This window comes from Gordionus sp. m RMFG-2023, chromosome 1 (assembly GCF_954871325.1).
Source record: "Gordionus sp. m RMFG-2023 chromosome 1, tfGorSpeb1-WG-v2, whole genome shotgun sequence".
NCBI lineage: Eukaryota > Metazoa > Nematomorpha > Gordioida > Chordodea > Parachordodidae > Gordionus > Gordionus sp. m RMFG-2023.
The window spans coordinates 50,521,096-50,540,115 of NC_088775.1; the positions used below are offsets into that span (position 1 = coordinate 50,521,096).

At 26.3% G+C, this 19,020-nt stretch overlaps 3 protein-coding genes across 5 annotated transcripts; 2 read left to right on the top strand and 1 right to left on the bottom strand.

Annotated features, from left to right (window-relative positions):
- Nucleotides 1-368: 368 nt before the first annotated feature.
- On the top strand, nucleotides 369-2,299 carry LOC135926912 (uncharacterized). The gene is made up of 2 exons (XM_065462847.1): nucleotides 369-377; nucleotides 497-2,299. Exons 1-2 carry the CDS (start codon nucleotides 369-371, stop codon nucleotides 2,297-2,299), a joined length of 1,812 nt encoding a protein of 603 aa, XP_065318919.1.
- Nucleotides 2,300-5,772: 3,473 nt separating this feature from the next.
- LOC135926920 (uncharacterized) lies at nucleotides 5,773-6,545 on the top strand. The gene is made up of 5 exons (XM_065462854.1): nucleotides 5,773-5,786; nucleotides 5,829-6,069; nucleotides 6,112-6,192; nucleotides 6,235-6,303; nucleotides 6,343-6,545. Exons 2-5 carry the CDS (start codon nucleotides 6,045-6,047, stop codon nucleotides 6,543-6,545), a joined length of 378 nt encoding a protein of 125 aa, XP_065318926.1. The 5' UTR covers nucleotides 5,773-5,786; nucleotides 5,829-6,044.
- A 398-nt stretch (nucleotides 6,546-6,943) lies between these two features.
- LOC135932000 (uncharacterized) lies at nucleotides 6,944-18,792 on the bottom strand. 3 transcript variants are annotated; one of them, XM_065469326.1, is made up of 7 exons: nucleotides 18,659-18,792; nucleotides 8,211-8,555; nucleotides 8,067-8,169; nucleotides 7,863-8,028; nucleotides 7,685-7,817; nucleotides 7,326-7,552; nucleotides 6,944-7,184 (listed from the first exon to the last, which is right to left on the bottom strand). In XM_065469326.1, the coding sequence occupies exons 3-6, from the start codon at nucleotides 8,078-8,080 to the stop codon at nucleotides 7,338-7,340; spliced, it is 528 nt and encodes a 175-aa protein (XP_065325398.1). In that variant the 5' UTR covers nucleotides 8,081-8,169; nucleotides 8,211-8,555; nucleotides 18,659-18,792; the 3' UTR covers nucleotides 6,944-7,184; nucleotides 7,326-7,337. The 3 variants fall into 3 exon arrangements, with proteins under 3 accessions (XP_065325398.1, XP_065325400.1, XP_065325399.1); XM_065469328.1 differs by lacking the exon at nucleotides 18,659-18,792 and adding an exon at nucleotides 15,663-15,707; XM_065469327.1 differs by lacking the exon at nucleotides 18,659-18,792 and adding an exon at nucleotides 15,646-15,707.
- Nucleotides 18,793-19,020: the final 228 nt, after the last annotated feature.

Consider the following 19,020-nt stretch of genomic DNA (forward strand, 5'->3'; position numbering starts at 1 on the left):
TTAAAATTATCTGAATTATTATACGATATTTTTAAAAAAGATTTCTTTGGCAAATGTTCGGCGTATGTTTATACCATAGAATTTCAAAAGAGAGGATTACCTCATGCTCATCTGCTCATTATATTAAGCGAAAATAATAAAATTGAAACAACCGAGTGTATAGATAATTTTGTTCGAGCTGAAATCCCAGATAAAAATATCGAACCCCGATTATATGATACATGGACCATGTGGTATTTTGAATCCTCACTCACCATGCATGGAAAATGGTTCGTGTACAAAATAATTTCCGAAAGATTTTCAAAAAGAATCTCAACACAATGCGAATGGATATCCATTTTATCAACGTAGAGATAAGGGTTTTATTCATGTCGGAGGTAAGCCAGTTGATAATCGATACGTAATCCCTTATAACAAATATCTATTATTAAAATTTAATGCACACATAAATGTTGAAATATGTACATCAATAAAATCCGTCAAATATATTTTTAAGTACGTTTACAAAGGATACGACTGCGCTAATATAGATCTTAAAACTAATTCGCTTCAATCTCATGATGAAATTAGAATGCATATAAATGCCCGATATGTAAGTGCATGTGAAGCCATGTGGAGATTATTAGAAAATCGTATGCATGATCGATCTCACGGTATAAATCGATTAGCAATACACTTGCCATTTCATCAACCGGTATATTTTATAGAAGGACAAGAACGTCAGGCATTAGAGAAATCTGCCAGCAGAAATACTACATTAACTGCCTGGTTTGAATTAAATAAAACTGCCTGGTTTGAATTAAATAAAAATGATGTTAATGCCCGTCAATATTTATATGTCACTATACCATATCATTATACTTTCAGCGCTAATAAGTGGAAACTTAGACAAAGACAAAACAATATAATATCAAGGATGTATACTGTTGATCCTAAATCCGGCGAGAGATTTTTCCTACGTTTATTATTACTTCATGTTGTTGGCGCCACAAGTTTTGAATATTTGAGAACTGTTAATGGAGTTTTATATAATACTTTTAAAGAGGCGGCTTTTAAAAGAAATTTATTGGTTGATGACAAGGAATGGGAAGCATTTATGGAAGAAGCGTCAACATTTTTAATGCCCATACAGTTGCGTCAATCGTTTGCCTTTATTTGTATTTTTTGTGAGCCAGAAAATCCAAATAACCTCTGGGAAAAATTTAAAAAATATATGATAGAAGATTTCGCACATACCCATACAGATTCTATTGCAATTAATATGGCCTTATCAGATATAGAAAAAGTATTGCACGACCATGGTTTTCGTTGTAGTAATTTCAATTTGCCTGTTCCTACTTTAATAGCTCAGGATGATTTTTATAATAATGATCTTGAGGCAGCTGAGGCATTGAAACTAATTACTAAATTAAATTTTTTACAAAAATCAGCCTTTGATTTAATCGTTCAATCTATCGAAAATAATGATTTTACTCAGCGTTGTTTTTATATTGATGGTCCAGGTGGATCGGGAAAAACTTTTTTGTATAATACCCTAATGTGCTACATTAGAGGACGCAACAAAATAGTTTTACCGTTTGCAACAACAGGCATTGCCGCTATTCTTTTAAAAGGAGGTAGAACAATACATAGTGGATTTAAATTACCTATTCCGATTGTTGATAACTCTGTATCTCGCATGAGTCTTCATTCCCCTGATGCTACTGTTATTAAAAGGTCCAAATTAATTATTATCGACGAAGCCACAATGATGACTAAATACGCTTTACGCTGTATCGATAGATTACTTAAAGATATAATGCAAACACAGTTCCCATTCGGTGGTAAAGTTATATTATTGGGCGGCGATTTTAGGCAAACTTTACCTGTCATTCCAAACAGTTCAAAAGCAGATATTAATGAATCGTGTCTTAAGTCTTCTGATTTATGGGTTTATTTTAAAGTTATCCACCTTAACGAAAATATGCGGTTATCTTCTGAAGATGTTGAGTATAATTCCTGGCTTTTGAATGTTGGAGAATCTTTATCAAATGTTTCCAATCCTTTACTTTCTCCAGATTCGATTGAAATCCCAAATTCATTATTAGAAAATTCATTAATCAATTCAATATATGGAAACTCCATACAAATATCTGATATTAACCTATTTTCAAAAAAAATTATATTAACCACTAAAAATAACATAGCCCTAAATTTAAATAAGGAAATTATTCAAAAACTACCAGGAAATTCTAAGATATATTTTAGCGCTGATTCTATACAAACAGATAATCCTAAGAATTTACTATTTCCCCATTGAATTTCTTCATTCTCAAACCCCATCAGGAATGCCTCCTCATATTTTAAATCTTGAAGTTGGGACAATAATAATGCTTCTTCGTAACATGAATCCCAGCAGATGCTTATGATGGGACACGACTTCTTATCAAAAATTTACATGATAATTTCATAGATTCTGATATTATCAGGGACGCATAATGGCCATCGCGTTTTTATTCCTCGAATTGATCTTTCCCCGAGTGATTCCCGGTTGCCTTTCATATTAAAAAGACGCCAATTTCCTATAATTCCTGCTTTTGTTATCACTATAAACAAAAGTCAAGGTCAAACATTCGACAATGTCGGCCTCTTTCTTCCTGAACCTGTGTTTTCCCATGGTCAGCTCTATGTCGCTCTAACAAGTTGCAGATTAAAAAAAAATATGAAAATAAAAATATTACCTACAAAAAACCAGGGCACACTTTTGAATGATGATAGAGTATTTACTCTTAATGTCGTATATCAGGACTTATTAAATTCTGTAGCTTCAAGTTAATTCATCAAAAACGACACCACATCGAGCAAAAACATCATAGACACGATACCAACATCATCATCAGTAAATTTTATTTTATACTTCCAATTTACACGTTTTATTTCCAGTTATTTACGGCAAGTTACGAGCAAGGAAATTACAAAAAAAAACGACACCACATCGACCAAAAACATCATAGACACGATACCATCATCATCATCAGTAAATTTTATTTTATACTTCCAATTTACACGTCTTATTTCCAGTTATTTACGGCAAGTTACGAGCAAGGAAATTACAAAAAAAAACGACACCACATCGACCAAAAACATCATAGACACGATACCATCATCATCATCAGTAAATTTTATTTTATACTTCCAATTTACACGTTTTATTTCCAGTTATTTACGGCAAGTTACGAGCAAGGAAATTACAAAAAAAAACGACACCACATCGACCAAAAACATCATAGACACGATACCATCATAATCATCAGTAAATTTTATCTTATACTTCCAATTTACACGTTTTATTTCCAGTTATTTACGGCAAGTTACGAGCAAGGAAATTACATCAAAAAAACGACACTACATCGACCAAAAACATCATAGACACGATACCATCATCATCATCAGTAAATTTTATTTTATACTTCCAATTTACACGTTTTATTTCCAGTTATTTACGGCAAGTTACGAGCAAAAATTACAAAAAAAAACGACACCACATCGACCAAAAACATCATAGACACGATACCATCATCATCATCAGTAAATTTTATCTTATACTTCCAATTTACACGTTTTATTTCCAGTTATTTACGGCAAGTTACGAGCAAGGAAATTACATCAAAAAAACGACACTACATCGACCAAAAACATCATAGACACGATACCATCATCATCATCAGTAAATTTTATTTTATACTTCCAATTTACACGTTTTATTTCCAGTTATTTACGGCAAGTTACGAGCAAGGAAATTACATCAAAAAAACGACACTACATCGACCAAAAACATCATAGACACGATACCATCATCATCATCAATAAATTTTACTACATTATATTTTTTTATATGGTTACAAATGTATATGTGTTGGAACCCCATAATCGTTAAGTCTTAAGGTATACACAATTATTATATTTTCTTATAATTCATATCTTTGTCTCTTTTTTTCTATTCCTTCCTTCTTTTATTCATTCTTTTTTTCATTTCTTTGCTCCCCTAAAATCCATCTCCTACCTTCACGCGGTGGGGAGTGAACAGAAATGCTGACTAACAGGAGCTCTGGTGGATAATGTAGTATTTGGAGTTCCAATAAGAGACATTGTTTCCATGTAATAAATCTTAATTATTGGGTAAAATTTTCTTTTATCTTTTAAATGTGAGCAAGGTGTATATTTGTGTCCTTTATTGACAATAAAGAAAATGTCTCAAGCACCGGGATGTCTCGACTATATTTAAGAACCTGGGAGCCCTAATATCTCTCATCCTTTCATAGATTGAGTTTTTAAAGATATAAAAATAGTTATAAAGGAGAAAATTCTAATTCCCCGTCATTCTTGACGGGTTATTAGCTAGTATTATTATAAACTCATAAAAAAAAACTTACTAAACAATATATAAAATGGTGAAAAAAAAATATTTTTTTTAAATAAAAACATTTATTTTAAGGGCTGCGAGAGATAAAAACAGCCTCAATGATCTAAGATGTGATTAAGATACGCATAAGTTGATAATATTTAGTAAAATATTAGGTTGTTGATTAACCAAAATATTAGTATGGCTTTCGTCATTAGAAAATTCATACCGCAATTGACTCAATTAGAGATCGGATTTTTATTTTGGATCATTAATAAGATTTAAGAATAATTATGCATTAGTTTTCTAATTATAACAGAAAAACGAGCGAAAAATATGGAAATACTATTTTAATTATTTTAATGAAGTTTTAGATATAAGAAAATACCGAGCTTTTAGATAAAAGATCCATGCAGAATGAAGAAGACAAAATCTTTTGGGTAAAAATTTAGAACTAAGATTTTTTAGAATCAAGATATTCAAGATAATTTTAGATTTAAATTCAGCTTTAGACATGGTTGACAAAGGATGTTGATTGATAGCTAAAGGACGACTACCTGTAGATAGTTCAAGAAGATATGGGTCTAGGCTTCATTGAGGGTAAAGGGGTGGTAGAATTTGATATAAAATTTATTAAGCATATTTTATTATTTTAAGATTTAATTTAGAGAAAAAAGTGAGCAAATATTTCGAAGTTAAGAAATTTAATAAATTATGTAAGGAAGAATTAGATCGTAGGCGATAAGCTTATACATTAAGACGAAGTGGACATATGATATATTTTATTGCTATATTGAACTGTGTATTATAAATTTGAGAATAAATGTAAGAAAAAGTGATAAAATATTTCAGAAGTTATAAAGGGTTAAATAGATTATTTTAGGTAGAAGTAGATTAGATGCGATTACCCGAGACCTTAAGACAAAGATTAACCCTGAATTCATAGTGGCGCGATTGCGATTGCGATTTAGACGCGATAAATACAAAATACAGTAAATATGATATCTCATTCATAGTTACCGATCGCGTGATTTGATACGCGAAAGCAAATCGCCGCGATTTTTTCAAAATACAAATCATTTTGTGTTTATCGCGAAGATTTTGAAATATTGCTTCGTTAAATACACATTTTGGTGAATTTATCTTAAAATTTAAGATTTAGCGCTATTTTTAGATTATTTGAAATGAATTCAATGGTTACATTTTTTGATGATGTAAAATCAAAGAATCATCAAGTTAAAATTATGATTTCAATTAAAAAAAATTTTTTAGAAAATAGATAAAACAGCTTTTATAGTATCAGTTAAAGAATATGATTGTTTGTATAATAAACATAATTTATATAAAAATATTATATACAAGAATAATATTTGGGAATTATTAGCCCACCAGTATAATATTCCCAGTAATAATTTTGCATATATATTATATTTATAAACCTTTTTAGGTTCATCTTTCAAAGCTCTTTGGAAAAATCTAAGAGATTGTTTCTTAAAAGAGAGGAACCTTCACAAACTTAAAAGTGGGTCAGAGGCTGGCCATCATATTTCATGGCCATTCTACCAGGATATGCAATTCTTGGTAGATACTGTAACACCAAGGTTACAGCAGTCCTCTTTAGATAAAGTGGACTCTACTCCTACAAACGTCAATGAGATATTAAATGAAATATCAAGGGTTATATGAATGTAAAATATAGAATTTTAATTGATAATGTATTTATTATTTAGGTGATCTCATTGATAATGAAAATATAATAGATGATAAACTTATTCCCAAACCTCCTATAGAACTAAACCTTAATGATTCTGGTAAATAATAATATCTAAAAATAAATATTATTTATATTGAAGAATCTATCTCCTATGTTCTATCACCTCGTTCATATTATAATTGTCATAAGAGAAAGAAAAATGATTTAGGTAATTTTATTATTTGATTTATTGAAAATTTTTAAATAGATGACTTTAAGAAACTAATAAAATTAGAAGAAGAAAAAACATTAATAACCATGGAAATGCTTAAAAATAAACCAACTACATATGGAATATGTCTTATGTTGAAAGAAAAATTAGATGATTGTACAAATAAGGGAAAAAAGGATTTAACAACTATAATATTTGATGCTACAAAAGATTTTAAATGTATAAAAGATTTGAATTGATAAAAATTATTTTGTATATATTTATGTTATATGAAATAGATATTTTTATTTAATTGTATTATTTGAAATAGATATTTTTATGTATTTGTATTATTTGAAATAGATATTTTTATGTATTTGTTTATTTGAAATATATATTTTATTTAAAATAAATTACACAATTAGCCTTCTTAGTAATATATTTCTACACATATAATTTATAATGAATTTAGACTTTTTTAAAACTAAATTTATTTTTATTAAAATATATGAAAAATACAAGATAAAATATAATTTAATTTATAAAAAAAAAATTGTATATAATATATATTTATAATATAGGATTTTGATATAAATATAAGCATAATAAATTTCTATTATATTTTGAAATATTTGATGAAGATTTAATTGATTGTTGATTAATAAATTATTTAAAGGGGTTGATTTTTTTTGAGGGTTAAAAGGAATATATTTTTCCTTATCAATAATAAAGTTATTGAGTAAGGTACATGTTTTAATTATATCTTCTGTTAGCTCTAATTTCGTATCCATTGGTCGATCAAAGATCATCCATTTAGCTCTTAGAATACCAAATGTGCATTCCACCTGTATTCTAGCCCATTCTATAATTATAGGCCTCCTGTTGGGGTGTAAGTTTACCTTAAGATAATATTGAAAACAAATTTTATTTTATATAAAAAATTAATAATTCATGATTATTAAGAAACTGGCCATTTCAATTAAGTTAATATTAGCCAAAATAATTGCTTTTATATATTATATAAATAATTCAATATATACCCTTGTAAGGTTTTAAATATAAGACTTCAACGGATAAGCATCATCACCCACAAAATAATGTGGGAAAATAAGGCTGGAATTGGGCAATTTTTTTGCAGGAGGCAATTTAATCTCTCCACTTTCTATCATTTTATATATTTTGGAGTTAGCAAAAACTCCTCCATCAGATTCACTGCCAAAACTGCCAACATCAACAGTTATAAATTTTCCATTAGCATCTACAATTCCTTGTTTTTATAATATTTAAATAATATATTTTTTTAAAAAAATTATATTTTTGTAATTATCAAGTTTTCATTGCAATCTTTAATTAATGCAGAAATATTTAATTAGCATAAATAAAAAACAAATTCACAAACCTTGTAAAACAACAGAGAAAAAATGTTTGTAATTGTAAAATCCACTGCCAGAATGAGGTGGTTTCCTTATTCTGCAGTGTTTACCATCAATACTACCTATACAATTATGTAGATTCCACTTTAATTCAAAGTCCTTTTAAAAAATAATTAACATAAATATAATATTAACTATATTTACCTTCGCTATTCTCTCAAAATCAGAGAGAGTAAGTGGTGGCATATGTTGGCTTACCAAAGCTTGCCATATTGCTTTGGTAGTTCTCTTAATAATTTGTTGGATGGTAGATATACCCCTTTTGAAAGAATAAGCTAGGGTAGGATACCTACATCCTGTTGCTAAATACCTAAATAAAAAATATATTTAAATAATTAATTGCTTTACCTTAGACAAATCATTCTTCAACAGTTATAGGATCCTTTATAAAATTTGATGATGTTGTAGGCAATATAGGTTTTATATGCCTAATTATATAATAAAAGGTTTCCTAAATTAAAATGAATTATAGATAAAATAGAATAAAATTACTTTTGTCATCCTCATATAGTTGTAAAATTTAGGATCATCTTTTAAGAGTTTAGGAAAGAGGATGTAAAATTCGCCTTCTTTTCTTTTATTAATATTAAGCGTGTTTAATCTTCTCCTCTTCAACATCATTTTGTATAAAAATAATAATTTGAGGAGGGATACCATTTTGAATTAATAACGCTTTGCACTGCTCTATAATGAAAATCGCTGCGATCGATCCAGCTGATCGGTCGCTGCGATATCGCAATCGCTCTTCACTATTAATTCAGGGTAAATGAGAATAAAGAGATCTAAGACAAAGTCGATACCTTGGCAAGTGCAAACTGTCGTAGATGTCACGGAAATCTAAAAGATCGATATACAAGAATTAGATGAAAATAGCTAATCAATTACAAAAGAACGTTGGAAACGAGAGACTAGATAGAACAGATGTTCGAGACTTTCATGCTGCAATCGTTAATCGCTTACAAATATCGCCAATTGTTTACTGAAACTTTAGCCTAAGATATGGAACTTGATGATCATCGGGACAAGAATTCGTGTTTATCAGATAATATGCTAATCATTAGTTACTAGAAACCGCTAGAAAGAAGCAAAGACTACGAAAATTTCCCTGAAGAATTGAAGACGGACTATAATTGAAAAGAGACTAGAATTCATATATTCGTTTACAAGTAATCGTAATCCATTACCCGTTATAGTCAATTACCGCGATAAAGAGTTATTAGTTACAAGAGAACGTTAGAAACAAGCAAAGACTAGAATAAGTTATCAAGAGAGGATTTAAAATGAGGTTTAGAAGAAAAAAAATTGTAAGAGAGAATAGCATCAATCAATAATTGGTAACTAGTCATCGTGAATCGTTGAAAGCATGCGTTAATCGAGTTCGTATTTCCTATAAAAGAGCTAATCGTTTACCAGGGGTTGATGAGGAACAAAAGATATAATTCAAGAATTTCAAGCAGTAATTGGATACGAATGGCCGTTAGGAACTAAGAATACTAGACAAGGAACAGCCATCGTTAGAAATTAGAAGACATTAAAGATAGCAGAATAGATTTAGTGGAGATATAAAAACAGTAAAGTCGAAATTGAATAAAGTTGGTCATTGACTTAATGCTGGGTCTGACTTAAGTGAAAGGGTGTTATAATAATCTGTTACAAAAGGATCTATTATTCAAATTGTGATAAAATTCATACAAAAACAATGTTTTATTAAAATTGTTACTTTATTATTTAAGTCTTAGATAGACTATACAAATGAGAGGAAAACGCGTGATAATTGTAGATTTTTCATACTTTAAGAGTTTAACAATTGGAGTTGTCCATTTTTTTATTTTTCGCATATAATTTTCTTAATTTTGAATCATTTTCTTTTTAATTTTTCTTTTAAAATTTCATTTTTTAATTTTAATTTTATTATGTTTTCACCATATAATTATAATTATATTATTTAAAATTATGCAATAAAGTTATGGTTATATTATTTTTCTTTAAGGGACCTCTCATTTATTACAATTATAATTTTTATATATAATTATATTAAAAGATTTAAATTATTTATTATGATATAAAAATATTTAAACTATTTATTATGAGAAAAAAAGAAATAGAACTATTAATGTTTATTCCTTTATTATTGAACATTTCTAACAATTTAATTTTTATAAGTTATTTATATCATAAGATAATGAATCTCACTTCAATTAATAGAGTATATATCAAAAATTATTACCTGAGTTGCAGTTTACCTAGGCATTTGCAGTTTAATCAAACACCAAATAATAATATAACGTTTCTGGTCAATTCAGCGAAACTTTTATCGCAAAACCTTTTTTCGATAAAATCTTTTATCGTGAATTGACGTTTATCGCGAAATATTTTTATAGCTAAGTTAAACCAATATGGCGAATTTTTTCCGTGAAACATTTATAGCGAAGACAATTTCGCATAGCCATTATAGCAAATTTACTGATAAAACTAACTGCCTATTTAATATTTATTATAGAGAATGCATTTTAGCGAAACTTTTTACGCGAACCCATTACAGCGAATTTTTTACAACGAATATGTTTGCGCCAAGTCATAATAGCGAGCGCATTACCGCGAAACAATAAATATATTGGGAATGAATTTATTTAAAGGAAAATAACATAATGTTATTTGATGTTTTTTTAATAAATAAAAATGATATTACTATTGTAATATTATTTTTTACAATTTATTAGTGTTCACGCCCAAAATTTTAAGCAAAAAATATTTTTTGAACATATTTTGATATAAAAAATTTTAATCTTCTTTCTAAATAAATCTTTTTTGAGGAGTTCTTTTGTGAATTTTATTATAAATAAACAATCTTTTAGGTGAAATCTATTATAGTTTTTTTTTAATTTTTAAATAGTCCTTTTATTACTACTATCAAATAAAATAATATTAAAATTAACATATCAAATATAAAATAAAATAAAACATTATTTTCTATTTTTTAAGTATATATAAAAAGAGGTGGTTATTCTAAATAATTTTTTTTAAAATATTTATAATAAACTTTTTTATGTTATTTTATATGATCTTTTTAAGGAAAATAATTTAATGTGCCAATTGCCATATTCGTTATTTTTTAAGATTTTGAAATTTTTTGACACAAAAGGGTAAAAATATCATTTATATTGTAAAGATGTGAAATTATAAATTCAATGAAGATGTTACTATAATGACATGTTAAAATAAAATTTCAATTAAGATCTACCATATGCGACAATTGACATATTCGTTATTTTTAAAGTTTTTCCAATCTTTTTGACGAAAATGGGTTAAAATAAGTATTGTTAGCATGTTAAATAAAACTTCAGTGAAGATATACCCTAGATAAGTGACAATTGTCATAATCGTTATTTTTAGAGTTTATTGAATTTTTTTGACGCGAATGGGTAAAAATGTAGATTGTAAGCATGTTATATTAAAATTTCATGAAGATGTACCATAGAAAAGTGACACATGTCATAATCGTTATTTTTAATGTTTTCCAATATTTTTTCAAGAAATCATTCATAAAGATATTTTGTTTCAATTTAATTTCTTACATTTTTTTGAGAAATGTGTTGGTATCATTTGCCTAAACAAAGAAGCAAATGGAAATTTATGCTCATATTCGTTGTCCCATTTATCCTGCTTAAAATTTGATAAAAATATCAAACTGATTATTAAAGAGGGTTGTATCTCATGTTAAATTCTAAACTTTTAAGATATTGATTCACAATCTTATTCCTTTAATTAATAAATTTTAATTCTATATCTATTAAAATGTTTAACCCTGCATTCATAGTTAGCAAATATTTTTGTATACTCATGCCAAAATCGTGCTGAGTCAGAATTTAGGTTTAGATTTTTTAAGAAGAACTTAAAAACCATATGAATATTATTTATCAATATGATACAATCAACATCCTATAAATTTAATGTTAAGATTTTGAATTTTAAAAACATATGGTAAAAATGGATTGCCCTCTATTTTTAACCCATTTGCGTCAAATAAGTTCAAAGATTCAAAATAACGATTATGACAATTGACACTTTTCCATGGTACATCTTCATGAAATTTTAATTTAACATGTTTACAATCTATATTCATACCCATTTGCATCAAAAAAAGTCAAAAAACTTTAAATATAACGGTTATGACAATTGTCACTTATCTATGGTACATCTTCAATGAAATTATATTTTAACATGCTAGCAATTTATATTTGCCCATTTGCGTCAAAAAAATTCAAATAACTTTAAAAATAACGATTATAACAATCGTCACTTTTCTATGGTACATCTTCATGAAATTTTATTTTAACATGTTTATAATCTATATTTTTACCCATTTGAGTCAAAAAATTCAAAAAATATAAATAACGATTCTGACAATTGTCACTTATCTAGGGTAGAATCTTCACTGAAGTTTTATTTAAACATGCTAGCAATACTTATTTTAACCCATTTTCATCAAAAAAATTCAAAAAACTTTTAAAATAACGATTATGACAATTGTCACTTTTCTATAGTAGGGGAGACCGGGGTACATTGAGTACAGGGGAAAGTTAGGACACTCTAATTATAATTTGAGCTATTATTTTATAAGACTGGAAATTTGAGCCTAACATAGATAATTACGTCATACATGATTGGCTAAAAAAGATTTGAAAAATATTTATATTTTAATATTTACAGAAGAAAATATGTTTTGGCATACCAAAAGTAATAAAAAGTATTTGCAAACTTTATCGTTTATATTTATAAATAAAACTTTAGAAATCATAATAAATAAATTTTAGGAAAGTTTAAACCCTATTTTCCAATCTGGCAAACTTTCAGAATCAATAAACATGAATTAATATAATTTTATATGATATTTATAAAGTTAGTGGGCTCGGTCATAGTTGGTCATAGTGTAGTTGGGACACGCCATTTTAGCTCATTTTATCATTTACTAGTGATGCGGAATTACAATAAAAAGGAAAGAAAAATCTTTTGTACAGAAGATTATCAAAACCCCTTAATTTTATATCCAACAGCCTCAGTCAGAAAGTCATCATTACTTACAGGTAAGATTATTTATATTATTATATATATTTTTTAGGCATTCAAAAATCTAATATAGCAAGATATTTGGGATATTCAAATCACAAATGTGTTTTTAATAAAGTGGAGGAAGATAAAATAGCTAATTATATATTAAAATCCTCTAAAAATTTTTACGGACTTACCAAAAAAAAGATAAATAAGAGCATTTAATTACTATATTTTAATTTAATATTTAATGTGCAATTATTAAAGTAAAATTATATTCTATTCCTTTAGAGGCTTAATGAAATTTATTTATTCTTATGAGATTTCTCATCATTTAAAATAATATCATTATTAACAATACTAAATAATTCATTATTCACAATACAAACTGATTCTTTATTCACAATACTAAATTATACATTATTCATAATGCTAAATTAATAATAAAATTGTTATTGTTAATAATGAATATCATTATAATTATTAATTTAGCATAGTGAATTATGAATTATTTAGTATTGTGAATAATGAATCATTAAGTGTTGTGAAAGAATCATTTAGTATTGTTAATAATGAATCATTTAAAATTATTAATTTAGCATTGTGAATAATGAATCATTTAGTATTGTAAATAATCAATCTTTTAAAATATTCATTTTCATACTTAAAATTTATTAACTTCTTTCTCATAATTTAAATGAATATCATTAATCACAATATTAAATTAATAATAAATTATTCATTTCATACTTAATTTTTTTTAACTTGTTTATAGATTCTCATTATGATAATTTTCTCAATTAAATGAACATTTTATTATTAATTTGAGAAATAGGATTATCAATGATATCATTGTGATAATCAGGAAGATTGGTACCAATGCATGGGTTGTAATGGATGGGCACACGGAAGTTGTGCCAAATTTGATAATTTTTTTATGTGTAATAAATGTAATTAAATACTTATCTTTCACTATGTTTATGATTAAAAAAAATATTTTTTACTTTTTTTTTTTACAATTTTTTTTTTCCCAAAATAAATTTCCTAAATTTTGCTAAAATTTTTTTTATATAGATATTGATTATGAATTACAATATTATCAATAAAATCATATGTGTCATAGTCTCTAGTCTTACTGGATTACTGATTTTAAATATTTAAATTTATTTAGACCTCTATTTCACGAGTGTCCCAACTATCACATATGTGTGTCCCAACGTACTCAGAGTCTGTCATGGTTGGGACAAAAAAAAATTTTTTTTTAAATTCAATTTTCTAAAAAAATATAACCTTCATAAAATATATATTAATTATTTCAAATAGACTATACTTCTGGGATTCAGAAGATGTTTTAATTATTCAGATTAGTCTATTAATATTAAAATAATTAAGGTTTGAACGAAAAGTGTCACAACCATCCCCGGTCTCTCCTACATCTTCAAAAATATGTTAATTTAACATGTTAATAATTTATATTTTTGCCCATTAGCGTCAAAAAAAATCTAATATAATACCTAATGATACATTTTTCCAAGGAACATCTTCATTGAATTTTTAATTTCTCATTACAAATATAAATGTTTTTACTCTTTTGTTTCAAAAAATTTCAAATATCTTAAAAAATACCGAATATGACAATTGTCACATTAAATTATCCTTAAAAAGATCATATAAAAATAATATAAAAAGTTTAATTTAAATATTTTAAAAAAAAATTATTTGGAAAAACCACCTCTTTTAATATACTTAAAAAATAGATAAAAAAAAATGATTAAAAATACTCAGAGACCTGCAGAGGTACCATTTGCACGGCCCGGACCGAATTTTTTTTTAAAAATTATTTTCGACCCTGCCCGGATTTTTTTAAAATATATTTTATTTATTTTTGATTTTTATAGCTAATAATGGCGATTTCAAATATTTGGTTTTAAAATATAGGACCCAGCCCGGATATTTTTTTTAAAAAAATTTTCAGGCCAGGCCAGAGTAAATTTTAAAAAATTAAAATAAGGCCTGACCCGTGTACCCAGGGCCGGACAGGGCCAAACGGCTTAGGGCCGGGCCTGCAAGTCTCTGAAAAAACTATAAAATATTTCACCTAAAATATTGTTTAATAAAATTCACAAAAAAATTCTTCAAAAAAATTTATTTGCAAAAATAATTTAAAATTATTTTTAAATCAAAATATTCAAAAATCTTTTTGAACTTCAAAAAATGTGCACTAATAAATTGTAAAATTTAATATTACAATAGTGGATTATTAAAAAATATCAAATAAAAGAAAATCATTTTCATAATTTAATAATCATATTTCATTTCATATAATATAATATAAATTAAATAAATTATTTTAAATAATTAATATTAGGCCGCGATATATTTCGCAAAATAGTTTTCGCTATATTGTCTTCGCGATTTATTTCGCGTTAATGACTTCGCTATAAAATTTTCGCGATTATTGATTCGCGTAAAAGTTTCGCTCTATGTATTCGCTTTAAAGGTTTCATTCGCGATAAACGACATTTGAGATAAAAGTTTCGCGTAAAAGTGTTTCGCGATAAAAGTTTCGCTGAATTGACATGGAACCAAATATGATTTTAAAATATATTAAAACAAAAAATAATTAAAAATTTTTTTCACAAAATATCATACGCCATGCGGATTTTATTGAAATTTAAAATTTAATTATAATTATCTTGAATATAATTGTATTAAAGGATATTTATACCATTTATTATGAGATAAAAAAAAATACAACTATTAATGTATATTCCTTAATTATTTGAATATATCTAATAATTTAATTTTTATAAGTTATTTATATCATAAGAAAATGAATCTCACTTCAATTAATGGAGTATGTAACAAAAAATTTTACCTGCATTTGCAGTTTACCTTGGAATTTGCAGTTTACCTTGGCATTTGCAGTTTAGTCAAACTCTTTTTATATATAATAGTAGCCAATTAATACTTATTTTATATTATTATATAATTATATTATAATGTATCATATTTGTAAGCTTATTTATTGATCTAGCCCTGAGTCTACTAGCCCCCTAATTACTAATATAATTAATACTTCCTATAAATATACTTAAACATGATATATAATTATGAAACTTTCTGAAATGCGAAAAGAGGGTTTTAAATTTCATATAATGTCAATTTTATTATTTTAAAACTTTTCATATTTTAGTGCCACCTAGAGGTTTGCAAAGTAATTTTTTCGCAGCCCGACCCGAGCCCGAATAAAATTTACAATTTGAATTTGAATATTATAATAACCAAAAAAAATTATGTGTATTTATTCATCGCCACCTTAAATAAAAGTTTATTTGACGGCCATAATCTAATCAAGATATATATTAAGTTGCATTTTATTTAATTTGTAAAAAATATTATAAAAAAGTTAAAATACAATCGAATTTAAAAATTATAAATAATTTAACCATACTTTTATATATTTGTTATCAGCGCACATCGATTTTTTCATATATGTGTTTAATTTCAGAAATAATTTGTTGCGTATACCATCAGTAGTATCTATTAAATTTCTAGAATGTGGGATTTGGAATGATGCTTTTAACATCAATATTTCCATATATTAAGCCAATTTTGGCAAAATATTGGCAACAACCCATGAATTGCATCAAATTATCTCAAATCACGTCCACAAAACATGGTGAGCACCTGTACACTCTTTTTATATTGGCACAACTTTTGAGTTTTTTGGGATCAGTACCAAAAAGGATATCAATTGTTAATTGAGTCTTTTTACTCTCTATTGTAAAATACGCATTTATGCCTTTTTAGTTGATTTATGCCTAAAATAATAATTGGAATCAAGTTTAATTCCTGAATTCTCTAGGAAAAAGTGGAATATTAATCCAGTTCACCAAGCTAAAACCATGGTTATCATATAACTCATCAAGCTCCTTTTGTTTTTCAACTAAGATTTTATCAAGTAAAACCATAGATTCGTAATACGAATTCCACTAGAATTTATCAGATACCTACCCAATTTCTTGATGTTACCTGCCATATTGGTAGACATTTTTTGTTTATTCCACAAAGTAAGACACTTTTGGAAAGAACTTTGTGATATTATTTTATGTTATCAGCTAAAGCTAAAAAATTTCTGATGCCCATAATTAGGGGAGACCGGTGTAATAATGAACCCAGGGTTATAGTGAGAGTGGCTTTATTTTCTAGAGTATTAAACTCTAAGAGATAATTTTTTACCAAAACTATATACTTATATATTGCATATGCGGCTATAATTTTTATTTCTATCGGACCGCTTGAAGAATTTTTATAATGCTTTATATCATTCGTACCTTCAAAAGTAACTTTTTACACTTTACTATTTTTCAAAAATAAAGATTAATATACAATTTTACCACACAAAAATCATCTTATATAAAAGAAAAAATCCTATTTTATAGAATAACAATTTACCCGAACAAAATTGATAATATAAATACTTCAAAATATGATCTTAATCAAAGTGGTGCTACTGGGGCTATTTTTATGGGGTTAGGTCGAACTTTTTTTTTGCTATTTTTTAAAAATTCGACATGCAAAAAAAGCCAAGGAGAGACCAACTAAAAGAAAAAAAATCGAAAAATGTTATTATATGATAAATAATTGTTTGGTATACAAATAAATTATATCAAGCATAACAATCAAGACTGATTTCAATGTCAGTTATTAGTTACATGGCTTTGCAATTTTATTGTTTTTTTATTTGCAAAGATTGTGAATGTTTTAAATGATTTTATATAACACTTTTATGTTTTAAATCATTAAATATATCCTAATAAAAAAATATATAACTTTTATATATGGAAAATTAAGCAGAGTTTATAATAGCCTCGACCAAGGGCATGTTCGTCCCCGGGTAGGGTTCACTCGGTTACCAAAAAAAATTCCAGGAAAAATGATATTTTGAAAAAATTATTAGAGATGTATTTTTGAAATTTAAACATATCAAAAAACTAATAGAGCTGAACAAAATGAGATATTTTTTATTAAAAATGATAAAGTACTTATAATTTTCTTAAGGTTTGCCTTTAGGGTTCGCCATAACCCCGTTCTCCCCTACAAGTTTTCAATAAATTAAAAAGAAAAAACTTGATGTTTAATATTTAAAATGATTAGATGAAAAAGAGAAATCTATTTTATTACTTAAAATCCTTTTTATATATTTTGAGTCAAAAAGAAAAGCCTTAGCCTTAATTTCAATAAAAAAATGTTTTTAGAGCCAATCCCCATTTTAACTTAATTTTCAGATTCAACTAAGTCAGTCGAAAAGTCGATAAATATAAAATTGTAACTTTCATGAAACTCCATTCACGATAATTCATTCGCTATAATGCATTCGCGGTAATATATTCGCGATAATTCATTCGCTGTAATGTATTCGCGATAACATTTTCGCGGTATTACATTCGCTATAATATTTTCGCTGTATTATATTCGCTATAATACATTCGCTATATTTTATTCGCGATAATGCATTCGCTATATTATATTCGCGATAATGCATTCGCTATAATATCTTTTGCGGTAATCGACATTCGCGATAATACATTTCGCGCTAAAATTTTCGCGGTATTGACATGTAACACAAAAGAGTAACTATTTTTTCCACCTCCTAAACGCCACTCATTATCAAAATGATTTATATTATTTAAAAAAAATATAATATCCAAATTTTAAAACTAATTTAAATAAAAACTGGTTGTAATAACTAATATTAAGGTGTCAATGCAAACATAAAAAAAATCAATATTATAAAATGATAGAATTATTTGCAAAATAAATACGAAAAATTTTATAAAATACAAAAATATTTAAAAGAATATTTCATAAACAAAAATATTTTGAACTTATCGTTTAGCCGGTTTTGGAGTTCCCCGTGGAGTATTTTTAAATTTTTTTTGTTATATCCATTTTTATCGGTGAGTGAGATGAGAGATAAAAAACAATGATTTATAATCATATATATATTATTAAAATTTTAAATTTATATAAAAATTTTCACAAACAATTTTTTTTATTTTAAAATAATTTTATTTTTGGATTAAATTAAAACAGAATAATAATAATTTAAAACAAACAATAAATAAATATAAAAAAAATGATTGTGTTTTAGTTTTTTTGTATTTGTTTTGAAAAAATTGTTATTATTTTTTTAGCCATTTATTCGTGTTCTTATAATTTGTGAGTAAATCGGAAAAATATTATTAAA